A 23810-nucleotide genomic window follows, 5' to 3' on the forward strand; every position below is an offset into this window, starting at 1 on the left:
GAGCGCGTGGTCTGTTGTGGCGCGCGCCCCCCCTTTCGCTGTCGCCCTCGCGCGTTGGTTCCTCTTGGCTCGCTATGGTGGGGAAAATAGTAAGGCGGAGGAGGCTCCACCAGCCCGCGCCGAAGCCGACACAGCCGCAGCAGAGTGGGGGCGAGGAGGTGCTTTCCGCGGCTGTGCTGACCTTCAGCGCTAACACCGGAAAGGTGGGTGGTGACGGTGCGAGGAGGCGGCCATGAAATGAGAGAAGACGAGGACGCAAAAGACACGTGCTTCTTGGCGGCCGACGCTTCTTAATTGTCCCTTCCCGTGCAAGGCGCCTGGGCAACGAGATTGGCAGGCTTGAACTCTTCTTCGTTCCCTAGTTGTTCCTTTCAAGAAAGACGCGTACGTCTTCCGTGAAAAGAGCGTCAGTAAGACCAAAGCTTGCCCAAATACTTTTGCACTAGGGAAGCGTTTCGTTGCTTTGCATCCTAACTCCCTTTATGCTGAGGAGTAAGAGCCATTAATCGGAGGAAGCTAATTGCCGCTGAGACACTTTTCACTTAGAACGTCAGGATGGTTCATAGTTGAAAGGGACGTCTGACGAGGGAAATGTGCAATTACTCATTTTTACCTAATGTTTCATTACCATCCCTTCCCTCCTCCCCGTTAATATAGATCGTTTACGTATCAAGTAGCAACACGGGTTGCTGCTCAGTGCCATCCTCTCATTAATGGGCATATTTTATAACTTGTGTTCTCTATTTGCATTTCGCTGGCTCTTTTGTGAAGGTTCCATCGTGGTTTAAGGTTGAGGTCCCCAAACTCTTAAGCTTATTGACCTGTTCATGGAATTTTAAGATTATTCGTTGATACCCAAATATTATAGGAAAATAATCTTATAAATATTACTAACTGATACTAAGAATAACAAAAGCATAAACAGGCAAGTAACAACACATTACTGATAGAACTGATAGAGACAACTCAAAGCCATTCTCACTGGGTAACACTATTTTACACTAGTCACCTCACTTTCAGAACTAGGGACTGCCATGAAGCTGTACAGAGGGGTCTATAGAGACCCCCCCAAAGATTGGCTCCAATTAACTTTCCATCGTTTATTAATCTCCTGCTGACTCCCAGACATTGGCCCACTGACCCTTTGGTGTTCATATTGATTACATTGGGGAATCCTGGTTTAAAACAGATTGCCATGTGGCATCTTAATATGAGAATATGAGATACTACCTTGGTGCAAACCAAGCTCTATCTAATCTGACTTTTTAAGGAGTTGTGTTTTTTTTTAAGCAAAGGACTTGATTCTTATTGAAACTTTGCTTTAATCACCAATGTAGAATCAGGATATAATGGAGGCAGCTTCAGTTAAATACAATATAGCACCATTGTTAATCTTGCACCATATGTCCCCAAAAGGTAGCTACATTACAAAAGGAGACAGATAAATTACAGTTTAAGTTTGGACAGATAGGAAAAACTGTAACTTGTCAATGGAAGCTTTATTTTGTTAACCATTTGTCAAGTTCATGCCTTCCATTTGTTAATACTGGAGACAAAATGTATAGGAATTCTCCACCAGATGGTGATATGACACAGGTCTGGATCCTTTCAGAAGAATGCAAAGCAAAGCAGCCTTTTATCAATGTTGTGTTTATTTGGTACAGGAAATTTCATGAGTGTATGCTGGAAAATGTCTCCAGAAAACAAACTAGTATCCTTAAAGCAATATTGAAAACTGTTCCATAACTGGAACAGCAGTTTGGAAATTATCTATGCATATAATATGCATAAGATATTGCTTATCTTATTGTGAAAGTAAGAAATTTTCTGAAAGTGAGAACACTTAATGGAACGGCTTGCCTCCCACAGTTGTGGGTGCTCCATCACTGAAGACTTTCAAAAATAGAACTGGACAACCGTTTGACTGACATGGTATAAGCCTCCTGTCTTGAGCAGGATTGGACTAGAACATCTCTGAGACCCCTACCAGCCTTATGATTCTGTGTTTTACGTTCAACTAATTTTCAGTTTTCCTTTGTCATTTCATGACAGTCTGAGAAAGGTCATTGCTGATTTTAAAAAAATCCTATGTCTAAGAAAGAAGAAAAATGAAGTTGATTTTCATTTAAGCCACAATTTTTTACAGTAACAACACTGATGTTGTTTTGATTCTTGCATTCTTGAATAAAATGGCAAAAACAGAATCTTCATATACATCAATATAATTAAAGTGACATTTTGAGGAAAGAAAAGAAAAAGCACCCCCAACAAACAAACCAATGTTCTTGTAGAGATTTTTATATTTATTTATTTATTGATTAGCCCTTGGGCCATATCAAAGTGCAAAGTTCCAGAAACAAATTATTACTACAATTTGATAAAAGCAATTTAAAATGGAATTAGATAAAATGCAATTTAAAATGAAATGGGAATAAAATAAAATGAAATGGGAATAAAATACAGTCTAAAATGAAATTGGAATAAAATACAATAATTTAAAATATAGATAAAATATGATAAAATTATATTTCTGTGTCACCCCTGCAATCTACCCCAATCAGTCCTACATATGCAGATCTCGACTGAACCATTTTGCTTAAGTACTGTGCTGTGTTAAATGTTATTTTCAGATTCTGGCCAGACATAAGGCAAGTTGTTTTGATATGGGGATCCTAATGGGTCATTCGTTTGGTATATAGACCAAGGTACCTGTCTCTCACCCTCTTATATAGGCAACAATCAAATAGGATGTGAGCCATCCTATTTGATTGTTGTAGAACAGGGGTGTCAAACTCAATTTCATTGAGGGCCCCATCAGCATTGCGGTTGCCTTCAAGGGGCCGGGTGGGTTTGGCCAGGGTGGGCATGGCCTACTGGGTGGGCGTGGCTAGAGTGCGTATGGCTTACTGGGTGGGCATGGCCAGCTCTACATCGTTCGCATCAAGGATGGCAGTGGGGGCCATTCCCTCACTGTTTCCAGGATGGCTTCGCGGGCCACATGAAACCACTTCGTGGGCCAAATCCGCCCCCCGGGCCTTGTGTTTGACATGTCTGTTGTAGAGATTTTAAAGCCTGTTCCATAACTTTTGGTGGATAGACTCAGAATAATTTTTTCCCTTCATTTTAGAGCAAGATGGTTGTTCTATCCTGAGTACTTTGTGTTATGGTACATTGGGTACTGCATGTCTTTTAATATTCCCCTCTTCCTTGCATTGATTGCTGTGTTCATGTTAATGGCCAAGACCAAACACAGTAACTGTTAGGTAAATCCTAATATCTCCTGATCCAAGGAGTTCCCAGAATTTGCTGCGGGAAAGAGCCATCCCAACTGCAAACTACGAAAGCAGTTGAAAACCACAAGATTTTGTACCTTACTATTCCTTACTGTTTCTGATTTTCTTGGCATTCTCTGCAACTTGCATCTGTTTTGAATTTTTTAAAAATCTTCATTTGCATTTTGACCAGAACATACGTTACTCTACTTTACCTTGTCCTTGCTATGGGACAAATCTGTGTTGGACTGCAACACATCCTGAAGTAGTATAAGTTAATAAGCTAAATATGGTAAATAATCAGCTTGAAGAACAGGGTAGTGATTACATAAAAACAAGATACCAAGTGATTTGAAGTATTATATGTTCTGGAAAAACACTAGCAGTGTTTGCATACTACAGATTGGATTTCAGTAAACATACCTCTTTTAAAGGCAGAAATGAAGTTAATGCTCCAATTCTGTATATCAAAATGGAAACAATGATTAAACATTGGCTCTATCCCATCTTTATTTTTGTTCTTGTTAGGGCAAGGGAGTTCTGACATCGGACATTTTTTCTGGGGTGAATATTGTTCCAAAAATTCTGGTGAAGAAGTTGGACACTGATTCAAGGAATCTTTTTTCAGTCATAAAAGGTAAGAATTGAGTGTCTTCGCACATGCCTATGTCAATGAATAAGAATGTAAAAATGGATAAAATTTGTCTTCTGTAATAAAGATAGATTTGATTTGAAACTGATAAATTGGATCAGTCTTTATTTTCCCCTTCAAGGAATAGAAGTGGAAATGCCTTCATGTTGAACAGAATACATACTTTTCTTCATGCTTAGCATCATGATAACAATGATTCTTTTGCTGCTTTTCTGCTTTGTGAGAAATAGATGATCTCAGGGGACTGGAATTCTTCCCATTAAGAACTGTCTGTGATGTGATCCTGGTTGTCAGGGCATGTGAATTGGATTCAGTTCATCTCCCTGACTTAAATCAGTGCTTGCTCCCAAAAGCACAGATTTTACTCAAGTTGGGAACACTCTGGAGTTCTCAAAGTTTATCTTTGTGGGGTTTTGCTCATAATATTCTTCCCTCCCTGACTGTATGAAGTGCATTTATGTCAAAATTGCTCAGAAGAGAATGGAAAACTGCAGTGCAAAAACTTATTGCTGATTTGTTTAATGCCCTGTATTTTTAATGTAATAATGCTGTTAGGCTAATCTTTTCCTAAACAAGAACTAACAAAAATGACTGTTGTAAAATTATTTTACTTTTGAAAAACGTCCTAGTTACTGTTATTTGTTACACTGTTACACAGACATACACACACACTAAGTATCGTGTGATGCTTCCTGTCCCTTATGATAAATTTTCATAAAATGTAGGAATTAGTCTGAGAATGCTCTGCATTTAGAAAAATATAGACTTTTTACCTCTTAGTGCTTAGATATGAGCAGCTATAAGCCAGGCATGACGTTCCCCCCCAATTTCTTTTTCTTATAAGTTCTTGATTGCTTTTAGTTCAAGACAAAGCTCTTGGACAACTGCTCTTATAGTACTGATAATCCAATACAGTGTAATATTATTTAATAAATTCACTATGGTATGGCAAACTTGTTGGCAAACTTGCACCCTCCAATTGATTACTATCCAGCCATTAAAATTCTTTATATTTTTACAACACAATTAGCTCTTATCTTGTAAAATTTTCAGAACTTTTATGAGCTAGAGCAGGGGTGTCAAACTGCCAGCTCACGGGCCAGATGCATCATGCTGAAACAACGCCCATCACATTGCCGGCAGTGTAAAAAAATGTCACGATACATCGCGACACGTCACATGACGTTGAGAGTTTGACACCCCTGAGCTAGGAGTTACTATTTCAAGAATCTCAAATTATCTACTCTGTAAAATCACATGTTTTTAAACTCCTAACATTTGAATCAAACATTTATTACATTCAATACTAATATTTTGCAGTTTCTGTGGTAACTAGATTGCAGAATGAATTATTTTTATGAGGCTTACATTTTTGGAAATAACATAACTTAGAACATAACACTGTATACAGATACCATTAGGTCTGAGTTTTCAGTAATAGAGGCTGTAACATCCAGATGCAGCCTATTTTTTAAAGCGTTTATTTGCTGCTTCTTCATTCTTTGTTTTTCTTACATTTTGACTGATTAAGGTTCTGGAGAACTTGACTAGACATTCCTTAACATCCTTCCTGCTGATTCTAATAAAGGTTCTAGGCCTTTCTAGAAGGAAAAATGTTGTGTGTAAAATGAATTAACAGACTACTGCCAATACTATGGAAGCAGATTTTTGTTTGTGCAGTGGAACTTCTCCCTTTCCTTTCGGCTTGTAAGAGTTAGTTCTCATACCATCAATACTATATCAGTATGAACTAGATACGAACAAATCTGACCACGCAACAGCAAAGGACAGATGGAAAAAGTCCAGTCCATAGAAAAGAAAAGAACAAGCAATATATAGTGCAGGAGGAAAAAATGTCAAAAAGAGTTTGAACATTACTTCTCAAATATTGCTTTTAGAATCATACAATCACGTGGCTGGAAGGTATCTTGGCAATTTCTGGTCCAACACCCTGCCCATGGCAGGAGACCTTATATCATCTAGATCAGACATGTCAAACACAAGGCCCGGGGGCTGGATCCGGCCCGCGAAGTGGTTTCATGCAGCCCGCGAAGCCATCCTGGAAACAGTGAGGGAACGGCCCCCACTGCCTTGGCCCCGGCCCAGAGACCCTCCTCCTGCCAGAGATCCCCAGATCTGTCCCACTCCTGCCCAGGCCCCCATAGGCACCCTTGATGCAAAGGATGTAGAGTTGGCCACGCCCACCCAGTAGGCCACACCCACCCTGGCCACGCCCACCCAGCCCCCTGAGGGCAACCGCAATGCTGATGCGGCCCTCCATGAAATTGAGTTTGACACCCCTGATCTAGATAAATGGTTGTCCAATCTTTTCTTGAAAACCTCCAGAAATGCTGCACTCCCAACTCCAGGAGGCAAGCTGTTCCATTAGGTAATTGTTCTCACTGTCAGGAAGTTTCTCATTAGTTCCATGTTGGATCTCTCTTTAACGAGCTTCAACCCATTGCTTCTTGTCCTTCGCTGGGGTGCTTTGGAAAATAAATCGATCCTCACCTTTCTGTGGCAGCTCCTCATGTACCTTTTTATCTTTATGTTGCTTATTTTATATTTACAGTGAGGGGAAAAATATTTGATCCCCTGCTGATTTTGTACATTTGCCCACCGACAAGGAAATGATCAGTCTATAATTCCAATGGTAGGTTTATTTTAACAGTGAGAGACAGAATAACAACAAAAAAATCCAGAAAAAAGCATTTCAAAAAAGTTATAAATTGATTTGCATTTTAATGAGTGAAATAAGTATTTTACCCCTTCGCAAAACATGACTTAGTACTTGGTGGCAAAACCTTTGTTGGCATTCACAGACGTTTCTTGTAGTTGGCCACCAGGTTTGCACACATCTCAGGAGGGATTTGTCCCACTCCTCTTTGCAGATCGTCTCCAAGTCATTAAGGTTTTGAGGCTGACATTTGGCAGCTCGAACCGTCAGCTCCCTCCACGGATTTTCTATGGGATTAAGGTCTGGAGACTAGCTAGGCCACTCCAGGACCTTAATGTGCATCTTCTTGAGCCACTCCTTTGTTGCCTTGGGTCATTGCCATACTGGAATACCCATCCACAACCCATTTTCAATGCCATGGCTGAGGGAAGGAGGTTCTCACCCAAGATTTGACGGTACATGGCCCCGTCCATTGTCCCTTTTATGATGTGAAGTTGTCCTGTCCCCTTAGCAGAAAAACAGCCCCAAAGCACCTCCATGTTTGATGGTGGGGATGGTGTTCTTGGGATCACAGGCAGCATTCCTCCTCCTAACACAGCGAGTTGAGTTGATGCCAAAGAGCTCAATTTTGGTCTCATCTGATCACAACACTTTTAGCCAGTTCTCTGAATCATTCAGATTCAGATGTTTATTGGCAAACTTCAGACGGGCCTCTACATGTGCTTTCTTGAGCAGGGGGACTTTGTGGGTGCTGCAGGATTTCAGTCCTTCATGGAGTAGTGTGTAACCAGTTGTTTTCTTGGTAACTATGGTCCCAGCTGCCTTGAGATCATTGACAAGATCCTCCTTGAAGTTTTGGGCTGATTCCTCACCTTTCTCATGATCACTGAAACTCCACGAGGTGAGATCTTGCATGAAGCCCCAGACCGAGGGAGATTGACAGTGTTAAGTCCGTAACGGTCCTGGTTTTACCCCACACCAACACAGGCAAGAAATACATAGGAAACCGGGAAACAGGAACAAACATTTAACATGCTGGAAACGCAAACAAAGTTAGCACTGGGAGTGGTTTGCTCCCAGTGCTCTAAATATCCTGCCCTGCAGCTCCACCCTTCCCTTCCCAGAAGACCAACAGCCTGGTGGTTAGGCATAAATCCCTCCCCCCTCCGAGGTTACAGCCCTTGATTGCCCTCCGCTGTCTGCACAACTCTCTGTTCCACTGTCAGCTCCGCTGTCTGGTAAGTCCCCTCTTTCCATTTTGAGGGTACAGTTTCTGAGTCATTGCTAGCAATCCAAGCCTGTCTGTGGAGGTCTTCCCAGCCACCTGGGGGTGCTAGAGCATTTTCCAAGCCCATCAACTGTTCGGTGGCTTTATAGTGCAGGCGCTGGACTTTCCAGCCGATGGCACCCCCAAGAGGATGCAACTGCCTCTTCCACTCATCCGGAGGTATTGGAATCAGTCGCCGAGGTTCCCCCCAGCTTACTGGCTGCGGCCCGAAGTGCACATGTCCCAGCTGATCGGTGGGATTCCCAGCTGGTTGGTGGTGACGTCTCCAGCCTACCGACCTCCCAGCTGATCAGCGGAGCAGCATGTGACTGGCGGTGCAAGCGGCTGTGAAATAGGCGGTTGGTGGCCATGTCGGGCATTTCCCCCACCCAGCTGATTGTCGAGCCCGGGTCTTGACAGGTGGCTCCCCTACCAGGGGTCCACCTGGAAGATAAGAAGACACATGTAAGGATGTGTTGAGGGACCAGATGCCGGCCTTCCCCCCCCCCCCGGCTTACCCGGGTATTGGTGATGGAACCTGCACACCAACCTGGCAGCATGCACATCCGGTTCCCCCACCCAAGATGCGTCCGTCACAGGATACCTCACCCACCTCACCAAATATTGCAGTTGTCCCATTCGAAACCAGGAGTCCAAGATTTCCTGCACCTCAAACGTCCCCTTGGACAGGGCCTGGTTTCTCTTCCTCGGGTCTACAGGGGTTGTTCCTAGCCGGTTTTTAAAAGCTACAATGGAACACTGGGTGTACCTTTCCCAAGGCCCAGGGCAGTTGCAGTCTGACGGTCACTGGGTTAATGATCTGGGTGATCCGGAAGGAGACCAGGTATTTGGGGGCTAATTTCTCGCAGGGCACCCTTAACTGTAAGTATTTGGTTGATGGGTAAACTTGGTCCCCCACCCAGAACTGTTCCTGGGGACTTCATTTTGTTGTTGGCCTGGGCTTGTGCACTGGCCTCTGCTTTAACCAAGGCCCGTTTCACGTCCCCCCCGATGTGGGTTATTCATTCTTTAGGTTGGTATTTTGTGTTTTTTCCAATTAATAATTGCACCAACTTTATTGAAATGTGTTTTTCTGGATTTTTTTGTTATTCTGTCTCTCACTGTTAAAATAAACCTACCATTAAAATTATAGACTGATCATTTCTTTGTCAGTGGGCAAACGTATAAAATCAGCAGGGGATCAAATACTTTCTTGCCTCACTGTATGTTCTTATGGCTGTACAAGTATGAATCATGCTTATTCAAATCGAACTAGAGGAAGAACTAGTCCGTTTTTCAAATAACCTATGTCTCTTCTGTGGCAATTACTCTTTTCTTTCATTGCTACTAGAAATCAAATTGGAAGGACTATAATGTGGTTGAAACAAGCTGTGGCTTTCATTTTGTTGCTTTGACTTTATATTAAATCTCGATGACCTTGCCATTCACACATATCTGTCCATGCCAAATTAGGATATATGCTGAAGCATTCAACTGGAAGAAGTACACAGTTTGGAAATCCAATAAGTTGCTAATGAAAATGCCATTTCACAAATATTGAGTGAAAAAAAGAGCAAGCTTTGGTGGTTGTCAGTGTCCTCTTCATGTAGATGATAGTGCTAAAAATAATATCAGGAAAGGGCAAGAATGATTTACCTCTGTTTGAAATCCATTTTACAAGTTTTCTGTTTTGATACCTGAACAAGCAAAACTGCAGATTAGAGGTCTATTAAGAATGTTTCAGTTTGCTTCTGAGGATAAATAACACAAAATCCTACACAGTTGTCTGCCTCTTTCTTAAAATATCCAAGTTCAATCAGGGGTTGCCATTAATATCCCATTAATGTAGTACATGAGGGGCATGGTGGCTCAGTGGGTTAGGACGCTGAGCTTGTCGATCAGATGGTCAGCAGTTTGGCGGGTCGAATCCCGAGTGCCGCATAACAGAGTGAGCACCTGTTACTCATCCCAGCTTCTGCCAACCTAGCAGTTTGAAAGCACGTAAAAATGCAAGTAGAAAAATAGGGTGGAAAGGTAACAGCGTTCCATGCGCCTTTGGCATCTAGTCATGCCGACCACGGAGACATCCTCGGACAAGTGCTGGCTCTTCGGCTTTGAAATGGAGATGAGCACCGGCCCCTAGAGTCGGAAATGACTAGCACGCATTTGCGGGGGAACCTTTACCTTTAATGTAGTACATATTGAAAGTGGGATGTTTGCCTTTTCCCTATACTATCAGGAAAGAATAAGGAGTAAGGTGCAGACTATAAGGTGCATGTTCTTTGATCAGTATTTCCCTTCTGAATCGATTTCACCTATTTCATTAAAACTTGGTAGTTTTTCGGCATCATGAAAGGATATTGGTTTCTATCACTTTTCTGAAGATAAAAAGCAATTGCAATAATATTTGGGGTTTTTTAGGATTTATGTTTTGTTTTCACATAAAACCTTATTAAAGATATCAGTAACCCAGTAATTGAGTGCTTATGGACTGGCACTCCAATCATGTTATTTATGTAGCATATTTTAAGTGTTTATTAATTATAAAAGACAGAGACACTAGATGTAGCTGTTTGATATGCTGTTTTATTTTCTGTTCAGTTAATTACATTTATTTCTAATACTATCTCTCCAAAATCCAGATTTAAAATTGCAGTGCATGTAGGGAATATTCATTGATATTCTCTAACTTTTCAGATAAAGATGAAAAAGTAATGTCTAAGAAAGAAAAAATGAAGATGCGGAAGGAGAGATGGCTGCAAAGTTAGTATTTGTTTCATGATTTTCACAGATAGCTGGATTGTTAGGTACAGTATGCCAAACAAGAAAATGCTCCTGGAAATATGAACAAGAATTTATCTGAACAGTTACTTTTGACAAAGGCCCATTATATATGATATGGGGTGGGATGTTATGTATAATTCCACTGGCTCAAATTATTTAAAAAATTATCTAATTTTCTTAAATACATAAAAATTGTACTATGCTTAGATAACCAGAAGTACAGGCAGGATTTCGAAGAGGCAGAGGAACTAGAGATCAAATTGCCAACATATGCTGGATCATGGAGAAAGCTAGGGAGTTCCAGAAAAACATCTACTTCTGCTTCATTGACTATGCTAAAGCATTTGATTGTGTGGATCACAACAAACTGTGGCAAGTTCTTAAAGAGATGGGAGTACCAGACCATCTTATTTGTCTCTTGAGAAACCTATATGCAAGTCAAGAAGCAACAGTGAAAACTGGACACAGAACCACTGATTGGTTCAAAATTGGCAAAGGAGTCCGGCAAGGCTGTATACTGTCGCCCTGCCTGTTTAACTTACATGCAGAGCACATTATGAGAAAGACAGGGCTAGATGAATCAAAAGTTGGGATTAAGATTGTCGGGAGAAATATCAACAACCTAAGATATGCAGATGATACCACTCTAATGGCAGAACGTTGCAGGTGAAGAAAGAGAGTGCAAAAGTTGGGTTGAAACTTAACATTAACAAAACCAAGATCATGGCATCCGGCCCTCAATTTTTGGTAAATAGATGGGGAAGAAATGGAGGTAGTGACAGATTTTATTTTCCTGGGCTCCAAGATCACTGCAGATGGAGACTGCAGCCAAGAAATTAAAGGCGGTTGCTCCTGGGAGGAAAGCCATGGCAAATCTAGACAGCACACTAAAAAGCAGAGACATCACCCTGTCAACAAAAGTGCATATAGTCAAGGCTATGGTCTTCCCAGTTGCAACGTATGGCTGTGAAAGTTGGGCCATAAGAAAGGCTGAGTGCCAAAGAATTGAGGCCTTTGAACTATGGTGCTGGAGAAGACTCCTGCGAGTCCCTTGGACTGCAAGGCATTTAAACTGGTCAGTCCTAGAGGAGATCAACCCTGACTGCTCTTTAGACGGCCAGATCCTGAAGTTGAAACTCAAATACTTTGACCACCTAATGAGAAGGAAGGACTCACTGGAGAAGAGCCTAATGCTGGGAAAGGTTGAGGGCAAGAGAAGAAGGGGACGACAGAGAATGAGGTGGCTGGATGGAGTCACTGAAGCAGTAGGTGTGAGCCTAAATGGATTCCAGAAGATGGTAGAGGACAGGAAGGGCTGGAGGAACGTTGTCCATGGGGTCGCGATGGGTCGGACACAACTTCGCAACTAACAACAACAACAAAAATGCTTAGATATATGTATACTAAATACAAATGCTAAATATATAGTAGATTGTCATGTAATGTCTTTTAATTACGGAAATATACAGAAGTAATTCCTGATTCTATAATTCTATAAATTATAATTTTATAATTTCTAGGATTTTTGCCCCAAATCTAAGATTTTGCCTAAAAAATTACATAAGAAGTAATCATGTGAGCCATATTTTGACTGTTGAGAAGGTTAGGTTTCCGCCTGGGATAAATGTACTAGGAATGGAGAATCCCAGGCCACTTTGGTGTTCTGTATTGTTTTTGATGGCTAAAATTCTCTGGGGTTATAAGGTTTAAGGTTTATTAAATTTATATGCCGCCCTTCTTCCTGAGCACTCAGGGTGGCTCACAACAATAAAAAGTTAAAAGATATAAATACAAAAATTAAAAGAGGATTAAACAATATAAAAAATAAGTACAATTTAAACCAATAAAAAACCAAATTTAAAAACCATGATCAGTCCAGGCCCGCTTGTTGGAATAACTAGGTCTTTAGGTCACGGCGGAAGGACCGAAGGTCAGGGGCCATCCGCAGCTCTGGGGGCAGTTGGTTCCAGAGGGTCAGTGCGCCCACAGAGAAGGCTCTCCCCTTGGGGGTCACCAGCCAGCATTGCCTGGCTGACGGCACCCTGAGGAGGCCGACTCTGTGGGAGCGAACTGGGCAATGGGAGGTTGACATTGGCAGCAGTTGGTTTCGCAAGTACCCTGGGCCTAAGCCATGTAGGGCTTTAAAGGTGATTATCAGCACCTTGAATCACACCTGGAGGGCAACCAGAAACCAATGCAGCTCGCGCAGGAGTGGTGTAACATGAGAGTATCGAGATACTCCCATAAGCACCCACGCGGCCGCATTTTGCATCAGCTGAAGCCTCCGGGTGCACTTCAAGGGCAGCCCCATGTAGAGAGCATTGCAGTAATCCAGGCGAGAAGTGACAAGGGTGACTGTGCATAGGGCATCTCGGTCCAAAAAGGGGCGCAACTGGCGTACCAGGCGAACCTGTGCAAAAGCCCCCCTGGTCACGGCAGTTAGATGATCTTCCAAATTAAGCTGTGACCCTTATAGAGAAGCTGCAATGATTTCTCATTGGAGGAGAAATATAGTAAGTACATGGAGAAAACCGGAGGTGACATTGGTGCTCCCTCTGCCTGTTTCCAGGGAGCCTTCTTAATTTTAATTGATAAGAGCATGGTTTTGTGTGTGTTGAATACTCCTGTTCCCAGAAGCAAACATTTGAAGACAATGCTGACTTAATGTTTAATATTTTGGTCTAAGTTGTATTTCTTAGTTAGGATTGTAATGTGCATTTGATTTTCAATCAGATCTAAGATCCCTTTGAATCCACATTGTCAGTTACCTCACCTTCACACACTGCACTTCATCATACATTTTAGATAGTTCCAGAAAAGAGAAAGGCAAGTGTAATGTCTTTGGCTACCATAAAACAAATGGGGCAGAAGCAGAAAGGAAAGAAAATAATGAGCAACTCGTGACAAGAAATATGGGATTTCATGATTCAGAACAAAGGAAGTGGAGTGAACAAAGGAACATAAACATCTGAAGCCTCTTCATAAGTGGAATCCTGGAAGGCCTGTTAACAGCCGAAATGGTTTCCTGTGAGGACATTTTAATAACCAAAAATTGTTTCTCAGGATAGACAAAGTGTGTTTTTAAACCATGTACTGATTGCACTATATAGATTTTGGCAAACAAATATATCTCAGTGAGATGTTTCATACCAAGATAAAACCTCAGTTAACTCACTGAGGATTCATTAAAGATAACCGTTATTTTAATGACCTCTGGACAATAAAATGAATAATGATAAAAATGAATAATAGTACAAATTATAGAACCAATTTCACTCTTCAATCTTAGAAGGTCATTAGCATCTCTATGATTTGAACTTATAAATACCTGATGTAATGAGAGAGAATGATCGGAGAAGAAAAATAATGAGACGTAATAACAGCATAGCTGTTTTTAGAGGGCAGAGATTTCCCTACAATTTGTTAGCTAGGGAGGAAATTAAAAAAGAAAGTCTGAAAAAAAGTCTTATCTTGTACTCTATTCTTTGGAAAATAGATGAACTACTGAAGGGAATGGGAAAGTATACAAAAAGTAAGTGATTCAGTTCAATTGAACTGTCACAGGGTGACCCTTTATTTTTATAGATAAAGGTACAGTGGAAAGAAGAGAACCATTTTGGTCTAATGGTTAAGATACTAAACTAGCATCCATGAGACCATGAGTTCAAGTCTCGCCTTAGGCACGAAGCCAGCTGGGTGACTTTGAGCCAATCACTTTCTCAGCCCTAAGAAGCAGCCAAAAATCTTGCCAGGAGAACTGCAGGGATTTGTCCAGACAGGCACTTGCCAGGGGTCAAGATTGAGTTCACGATGTATAAGAAAGAAATATGTGAAAATAAAAATTTACTATTCCCTACAGCTGAAATTAATTAGGAAATTGATGCAATGTTGCTTTTTTTTTACTTCAGCAATAATCAGTTACAATTATATGCCTAGGAAACAGATGATTTACGTACTTCCTTAAACATTAATGTAATAAACTAATTGTTAGACTTAATTACTCGATTAGCAAATGTAATTCTGTAGCTATTAAAGAATAGTTTTTGCAGATATATTTTCATCATCTTTGGGTTGATTTGCCTTCTGCTTGATTTTTTTGGGGGGGTGGGCGGGGAAGACATTCTGTTTTTGTCCTACTTTTTTGACAACTGGAATAATGGAATAATAGCAAGTTTATGTATTCCAGTCCAGCCACAAATAAATCACGTTAAATTGAGAAAAAGGAAGAAAAAGAATTCAAATTTTAACTACTAAAAATGTATCCCTGCATCTTAACCCCTAAAATGATTTCATTGGAAAAGAATTCAAAAGTAGTTATGTGCAAGCTTTAAGTAAGTGACATTTTTGGAAAGCTTTGAAATAACACAGCTTCATAACTGCAGACCAAAAAAAGAAGTGTTGCAGAGCTGAAAAATACTGACAACTAGCTGAGAGAGTGCTTCCAAGGAAAAGTGTATACACAATCCATATTTTTCATAAGCATCTGTAAAAAGCAACCATGACAGGTCAAATGTAGGTTGTACGTTGAGATGTCAAAACACCATAAATCAAGGATGAAGGAATTAAATGAACAGGAAAGTACAATAATGTAACAGAATGTTTCTAGCTCAATAGTTCATACTCAGAAGGAGGGGAGGGGAATCCATAATAACATTGTGTAGATCTCCAGCTAAGAAAAAAGACAACCAGATTGAACTAATATTCAAGCTCAAGACATACACTTTCCCCTCTTTTTTTGAACATTACAATAATAGGATTTCTGAAAATTATACCAGGTCTTTGAATAAATTGCAGTAAAATTGGCTGATTGTTTGAAGCTATTGAGCTTGTACTGTTCAGGCTAAAAGTGCTATCATTTCATTGTTGTAGCCCTGAATGAATAAATATTTCTTTTTCGCTCTTTCCTTCCATCTTTCATTCTTACCGAATTACCAGAAACCTTTAAAAGATCATTAGATCAGAACAAAGCTAAAAGGGTAGTAATATTTTTTTCCAATTTACAGAGAATTTACAATTTAAGTTGGAGAATAAATATCTTGGCAGCATGACTAAATAAACTTTAGATATTTCCTGGATGAAGTAATTGCATAAAATGTTGAAAATTTTATTGATCAGATACAAATCTTTCCAAAAGAAAGAACAGAAAATGCGTCTGTTGCATATAAGAAAACTGATGCTACAAATAGGGAGAGTAAAACCAGTGCTTTAGATTCCTGTTTCTTAACACTTTAAAAGGGCAATAAACTATTAATTATTGAATGTATCATAGGTCTATTTTCAGTACAAGACCTATGAAGTAGGGAGGGGTGCTTCTGACTTTGTGTACTCTTTGCCTTTATTTAAGGAGGATGTGGTTTCATTTACTTGCAATAGCTTTGCACTAAAAAATAGGGGTGATTCAAGAGAGATTGCAGAATACCTATTATGGACTAGACTATTATAATTCAGGTATTTTAACATTTTGTTTGATTTTTTTTAAAATCTAAGCAGTAGCAGCAATGTTGAAATAAACCTATTAGCATAAACCTTAATCTCAAAACCCATTTAAAGAAAGGCCCTGACAGATATTTCGTGAAAAACTTAAATAAATCTGGTGAGATGTTCAAGATAGTAAATTCTTACAGGTAGTCCTTGGGTTATGATCCCTTGTTCAGTGCCCATTCAAAGTTACACAGAGCTGAACAAGGGAGATATGTGACTGGCCCTCCAATATGCCATTGCAGTTTCCGAACAATTTGGCTGCTTAGCAACCAGCTCTCAACCAGCAAAATCCATTGGGAAACTGGCAGGAGATTGCAAGATGCTCCTACAAGTTGCCCCCACTACTTTTTTGCCTGCCCACACAGGCTCTATATCCCCTGTGGCATGCTCTCCTATGGTACCTGCCCATGCTCAAAGCAACTGCTCACTCATGCTCTATAGCACTTGTTCGTTGCACCCACCCACTTGCACTGTGCACTGCCTGTCCAATGCCTGTCGCACCCTACCAGTTTGTTTGCCTGGGACTTCTGTCTATGTCATGGTCATGTGAGGTGCTCACTTAATGACCCGAACAGTGCTGGGGTTGCAAAAGCAACCAGGACTACTCCGATTGCCATCACTAAGCAATGCGGTCATGTTACGTTGCACTTTACAAACTCATTGCTCTTAGCAATGGAGATTCTGATCCCCATTGACATCATAACCCAAGGGTAACCTGTAATGTAGATCAGAGGTCTTCAACCTTTCCAGGCTCAAGCACCGGAGGGAAGGAGAGCAGCTTCAAAATTGGTGTGTGTGCGCATGGGGCCACACACACTGGTGAAGCTCTAGCAGCCCTGTTCACACATGTGGCTAGTGCTGTGCACATGTACGAATGGCCGTACACATGCGTGAATGGCCATGCACCATGGCGGCTAGCAGCATATGCACAAACGGGCTGTGGACACCTGTCCTGCGCCAGCATCCCCGTTTTCACCTGTGCACATGTACAAATGGGGCTGTGGCCACTAGCATGAGTGGGGGGGGAATGCGCACCCCCACGCGCATGCACCAGCCAGCCGTTTCCACGGCCCCTGATGTAGATGCCCTGTTAAAAACAGTGAATTCTTTATATTTGTCAGGTTTCTCTAGAAAGGTGGCATACTTAGAGCAGAGGCTCATCTAAGGGCGTTAACCCAAGGATAACACATGAGAGAAAGTGTTCCTTATATTTGCCTAGTTTGGGGAGAAGAAGAATATAAAATATGAATTTTCAAGTATCTTAAAAAATTATTCTTTTCCCAAGTCATAAAACCTAGTGTATGTATTTTTGTGTGTATTCATTCTTTCTATTTGTTTGTATCCCACCTATATTATTATTATTATTTTAATATTTTTACAAGGCAGTGAACATATCCAACATCACCTTCCTCCTCCTATTTTTGCCTTAACAAAAACCCTGTAAGATTCATTTATTTATTCTTTGGATTATTGATTCACAGCACCTTGTTCCATTAATCTTACTGCTGATTAGATTGCATTTTCTTATTTTTGGAGCATTGCAATTTAAAGTTTACATTTTGACAAAACACTAATAAAATCATTTTAATTACTGCATTTATACTACAGGACTTATTCAGGCAATAGTACACAATTTAAAAATTAGTTTAACATAAGTACTTTCCTAATAGATGTTTCTCCCTTAAATAGAAATTGAGAGCATTAAGTTGGCAAAGCTGCAGCAAAAAGCAGAGGCAAAGCGGAAAGCTACTCCAGTTGTTGGAGATATGCATTCATTGATGGATGCTCTGCCTGAACTTTCAGATCTGGTGACAGTAAGCAAGTTCTCCAAACAGCGTAATAAAATGTAAGTGTTTTGAGTACTTTTAATAGATTGCTCTGATTCTTCATTTAAACAAACTGGCTGTATATAAGAAAGCTTCACGGTCCTAGGGCCTAGCTTTGCTTAGTTAAATTAGGTTCTAGACTCATAAAGTAAAAAAAACACCTCACTTTTTCCTGTTAATCAAGATTATGAAATAGCTTATTTGTTAGCTCCTAGTAAGAAGTGTGTCATGGTTCCAACAGACAGAGACGAATAAAGCAGAACTCTGAGGCCAAGTGTGCTTTCAAAATTTTCCAATCCTTTGCTTCAAAAGAGATGGGCAAACTCCTGAAAGCATGTTTAAACTAAAATAATGACTAAAGAACAAGATTTAGTACCCTGAATATTGAAGGTTAAGGTAAATATTGGTAAATAATTGAAAATGTAAAGTTTGAACAATGATCTTTTAAGGTTATTATTCCAGAAATGTATGTCTACAGACCATTTTTCAATAAACTTATCAATTTGTCTTAAAGTAAATTCTCAAACATAATTTATATTTTTTTAAACAATTGTTTTGCCATTGTGTAATTTAGCAGCTATTCAGTTGATAAGTCAGTAGATGAGAAAAATGAGGTTTTCTGGTTGTTTTCAAAGTTTGAATTAACAGAGTTCTTCCTGTCACAGAAATGCTATTTATTTGGAGTTCAAAGTAACACAAAACTGTTCAAAAGTGATGAACACTTTTAGAAAACAAAACTACAGGCAGAATGCATTAACCATTATTTTTGTTTTCTTTAGGCAGAAAAGGAAGAAAGTGTTGACAAATTTCAACCAGATGAAATCAGCACAGAAATGCAAGGTCTTGTAAGTATTTGACAGGAAAACAAGAAATGACACCAAAATCTGCTGTATCACAATTGCAGGGCAATTCTGTGGTTTTGCTGTGAGAAAAGTAGCTGCACTGAGATGTTAACCAATGTGATGAAGTTGTTCAGATTCAATTCTTAACCATTAGCAAGGCAATAGCAAAACAGCTGTAAAAACAAATTCGAAACCAATAGTACTTACACCATCTCACATTCTCTAGCAATTTGTTGCTATCAAACTACCATGTAGCCACTGACATTGTCCCTCATTGAGCAGTGCATTAAAGATGCTTATGTATGTTGACCAATAATGTTCCTTTACTTGGCATTTAGTATGCAACATATACTATTGATATTTGATCTGATTTGCTGTTTAGAAATAAAATAGAAAAAAACCCAAGGCAATCCAAATCCTGGTAACAAAGTGCCCATAATAATTGAGAAGGTTGTACAGGTAAGCAACCATTCAAGGTTACAACAGACATCGTCAGAGCTACTTATGACCTGGTTCTGAAGTTCTAATGACTGCACATACACACCTGTGTGGTAACATGATTGTACTTGGGGCATTTGGCAACTCACATTTATGGTCATTTACAGAGTCTCAGTGTCATGTGACCATGATTTTTTTTATTTTTGTTGGTTCCTGCAATTTAGTTCTGGTTTCTAACAAAAAAAATGCCCCCTTGAAGGAAATGGGTTCATTTAATGACTACAGTGTTCACTTAATAACTACCACAAAAAAGTTGTAAAATCAGACAGTCAGGTGTCGATCTGTTTAATGACCTCCATGACATATGACTGTAATTACAGGCTCAGCGATGGTTATAAATTTGAGGACTATGTGTAGCCAAATTGGGGAAAAAACTGGGACATTCTAGGTGATGTTTTGCTCTTAGAATGGTCTTCCCCAATTTTGTGCCTTCCAAATATTTTGGATTTTAACTCCCATAATCTCCAGCCAATATAGGCTTTGAACACATTCTGGTTGGGCTTAATTTACTATATATATGGAAGACAAAAGCTGCCATAGTAAAACAGTACTTCTGCTCCTAAAAAATCAGTAGCAATTAATGGAAAGTATGCCCTATTTACTACTGCCCTCTTTTATCTCATCCCATTCTGTTTTGGAGGGCTTATAGCCCTCAAGAGCATCTTGTTTATGGGGAAACGGTTTATATGACTACATAAGAAATATGTCAACTCTGTAAACATTGGATGTTCCCACTCTGACAACCGATGAAAATGCAGCCATTTCCGCTTTGCTTTTAACTTGCTTTTTCTTGCTTTTAGAAATGAGGTGCAGAAGGGGGGGTTGGGATGGATGCTTGAGCTCAGCTAGCCATAATAATAAGGCTGCTTTGTGGGAAATCGAGGACAAACTGATAACGGTTTGGCAGGCTGAGAAGCTGGAGAGAAAGCCTGCGTTTCAGGCTAATTGGAGAATGTGATTTATGATTGCTTATTGGGGGTGGGAATTGCAATTTGTTACTTTGTATCCAGGGGAAGGGATTTTAATTTTGGGTTCAACTATGTAGTGCCGATACTTTGTTTCCTGAATAAAATGTTCTCTAAGGAAGAATTCTTGCCTTGAAGTTCTTTTGATGGGTTTCATCTATCAGAACTGTGACATGATACACAAAATCAGGCTCTGTAATTTAGTAGAAACATTTTCCTGTAAAGAAGAGGAAACTGCTTTGTAAAAGTTCATTAATATATCTTTTTTTTTACAAACAATAGGACAGTGGGTGAGCTAATGTGACTTTAATTTCTCTATATTATGAGAATATATGTTGAGAGCATTGGCAATAGGATTTATTTAAAATGTAATTCTTAGATTACTCTCTTCTCACGGATTACAGTATTCAGTGTATGTATGTTAGCAGTTTGGTTATGTCAAGGTAGTCATACCTGAATACATTAATATATTGTAGCAAAATATTTTGCTTTACTAAAATACTATTTCCAAGGAAAAAAAAGTTGTAATGCCAGCAAATTAACTGATACATTTTCTCCTTTTCTTCCTATTTTTCCCAGGGAGGAGGAAGTGGCACAGTTTCACAAGACTATATCAAACCCTTTATTCAGAGCCAACCCTCTGTCAGTCATTAGTGAGCATCTTTCCAAAAGATTAAAGCAGGAGGAAGAGGAAGAACCACTTTAATACCATGACTGAGGATGTTTAAAAACTCCAGCAACTGACTCCATCGTGACTTTATCTGTACAGCCGATTAACGTAACGTTCAGAAACCAGAGGAAGAGAACCAGTAACTTTGTTTGATGAGCATAGAAATAAGATGACCAACATCAATTTGTGCACTTTGAGTACTAGTTACAACTCTGGATTGCTTTGTTGGAAACTTGTGGAACTCTGTAGATGTAAGACTGTTCTAATTTCCCAAATTTATCCTAATTATACTTCAGGTCTTTTTGATTCCCTCTCTATAGCTTCTGTGAAGTAATGTCTAAACCACCAACTTTCTACTTCTGAGTAATGTAAACTTTTTTGTTTCTTTCTGTGAGCAGTTAAATGGCTGCCTTTAGAGGATTGTTTTGGTAAATGCAGTGTTGTAATTAATAAAAAAAGAGCTTTGCTTCTCTTTGAAAATAGGCAAAACCACTTTTTTAAAAATTTGAAATGTGGTGACACACTTAAGACCGTACATATTAGATGTGTAACATTCAGTTTATGTGTGTGTGTGTGTATTTGTATTTGTGTGCGTGCACACACACACACACACACACACACACACCAGTGTTTGCCTTTATAATACATTGGTCCCTAATCCTTCTGGCTCTGTGAACCAGCAGTAGCAGTGGTGGGGGGAGAGAATGGTTTTGGGCATGCCCATCACTTGCGCAAATGGAACTTCATGTGCTCATGCACCACTTCCGTAGCCCAGTTCTCAATGAGTTGTGGGTCAGTACAGGGCTACGGCTCAGGGTTTGGGGATGCCTGGCATAACATACATGAAATTATCTGCTCTAGTTGAAAGTGGACATTACTTATAAACAGTTTATAAGATCTATGAAATTAAACTATAACACAGCGGTCCCCAACCTTTTTGGCATTAGGGACTGGTTTCGTGGAAGACAATTTTTCCATGGACTGAGGGGAGGGAGGGAAGGAGGAGAGCGCAACCTAAATCCCTATGCAGTTTACAGTAAGGTTCACCCTTCTATGAGAATCTAAAGCCTGTTGATCTGAAGTGGAGCTGAGGCAGTGATGCTAGTGCTGGGGACAAAATTAATAGCCAAATGTTGAAATATACAATATATACAAACCTATACAGGCATTATGGAAAGTATTCTTCCTTAAATTGTTTCTGGGAACTGACTGAATGCTTCCACCCATCTGTCAATAGAATAGACTTTGTTCCACAGGAGACCTGATGAAACACTGGAGCAAGTATGTTAAATGTTTGATGTGTCTTTTGCTATTGAAAGTGAAGGAATGGGGTTAAATGAACTGAGCCCAAAGGAAACACATCGTTGAAAACATGTTAAATTGTGAGAAGTTTGGGAAAAATCCTATTTTTCGTAAGAGTGATTATAAGTGTCCATTAAAACTAGATTTTCCTTAATCAAGCATGATTCCTTGGTGACTGCATAGCCTAGGCACATCTATATTGTTTTCCTGGCAGCAACACAGTTGATTTTTTACTGCCATTTTCTGGGACAGTTTTTCAATTCAAGTTCCAAGATTAGCCTATTGTTGTGGTATTCTGTGGTGGTCATCCAGATGCTAACAAGTCAAACCCTCCTTAGCTTTTGAAGATCAGTCAAGATTGGTAATTTTGTATAAATTTTAAATAAAATTTAAGAAATTAATTCTATAAATTTAAACATGTAATATTACACTAATCAAGAAAAATAATTTCTAATTAATTTTTAGTGCTCAGAAAGGTTTGCTTTGTCTATGCAACAAAAAGCAATATAATAGTAAATGTTCCTAGTTCTATCAGCCAAAAATTACTGCAGTACTGGAACACTCTTTTACAATCATTTTACAATTAAAAAAATTGGTCTGCTGAGTTAACAAGGAAGGTCTTTATCCTTATCCTAATATGTTCGCTGTTACGTTCAAGTTAACTTGCATTTAGTATGCAGAGGGAAAATTTTGTAAGAAAAGAATATATTAACATGTTAACGTAGTATGTGAATAGATGCAATATTTGTCAGTTCTAGCATGCATATTAGGCCACTGGCCTAAATGTTGGCAAATCAGAAAGACTGAATTGGTGACAACTATAGAGAGTTGCTGCAGTCCCTGCCTCTGCTTACTATCCTCATGATTTTGGTCAACTATGCTCAAGGTTACCTTTTCTTACTTTTTCTGAGAGCAGGTAAAGATATTTTTATCAGCCCCTAACCTGATTCTCACATACCCTGTAATTAGTTTTAGCTGAGTTTTTATAAGACATAAGATGATATGGTATGCTGAATATTTCATTAGATTGTATTGATGTCATTGTTTTAGCCTCCTTGAATATTATTTGGTTGAAAGGCTAAATCTAAGGCTAAATCTAATAAAGAAGCAACATTAATGCATAGCAATTAGTCTCTAAAAATAACATATATTTTCTGTTGGAATATGGATCCTGTTGATTTTTTTTTAGTAATCAGAAATAACTAACATAACGGTTGGCAGATTTTCATCAACTTTGCTTCATTTTGTACTTGCTGACATGTTTTTTCTGTTATAAATTTATAACTTTTTCTATACAAAACATTTTCATCCAAATCGACATGTTTAACAAGAATTCCTGTTACCTGAACAGGTAGGAGCAGTTGTAGGGATAAGTGAGTCTGACTATGGGAGGATGCAGCCTGTTTTCAATTTAAAGTTGCACCATGTTTGACTGATCATGTACCAATTGTCTTTAAATACACTTTGGAAATTTTGTTTGAGATATGATATTGCGAAACACAGGACAATGCTTTTTAAATCCTTTATTGCATATTAATTCATGTTCATTATTTTTATTTAATAAATATGCCAGC

General features: G+C 39.4%; 1 protein-coding gene across 2 annotated transcripts; it reads left to right on the forward strand.

The window, feature by feature from the left end:
- Positions 1–34: 34 nt before the first annotated feature.
- Positions 35–23804, forward strand: SLX9 (SLX9 ribosome biogenesis factor). 2 transcript variants are annotated; one of them, XM_083348807.1, is made up of 6 exons: positions 35–203; positions 3801–3909; positions 10566–10631; positions 17823–17979; positions 18739–18804; positions 20844–23804. In XM_083348807.1, exons 1-6 carry the CDS (start codon positions 75–77, stop codon positions 20968–20970), a joined length of 654 nt encoding a protein of 217 aa, XP_083204933.1. In that variant the 5' UTR covers positions 35–74; the 3' UTR covers positions 20971–23804. The 2 variants fall into 2 exon arrangements, with proteins under 2 accessions (XP_083204933.1, XP_083204934.1); XM_083348808.1 differs by lacking the exon at positions 10566–10631.
- The last annotated feature ends 6 nt before the right edge of the window (positions 23805–23810 follow it).

Source organism: Vipera ursinii (assembly GCF_947247035.1).
Source record: "Vipera ursinii genome assembly, chromosome: 1".
Taxonomy (NCBI): Eukaryota; Metazoa; Chordata; class Lepidosauria; order Squamata; family Viperidae; genus Vipera; species Vipera ursinii.

Bases quoted from the DNA above. Each gene is read 5' to 3' on its own strand.
- SLX9 (XM_083348807.1), top strand. From the start codon at position 75: ATGGTGGGGAAAATAGTAAGGCGGAGGAGGCTCCACCAGCCCGCGCCG. The intron at 10,632-17,822 runs GTTAGTATTTGT...TCCCTTAAATAG, and splicing joins GAAGGAGAGATGGCTGCAAA to AAATTGAGAGCATTAAGTTG. The intron at 18,805-20,843 runs GTAAGTATTTGA...TATTTTTCCCAG, and splicing joins GCACAGAAATGCAAGGTCTT to GGAGGAGGAAGTGGCACAGT.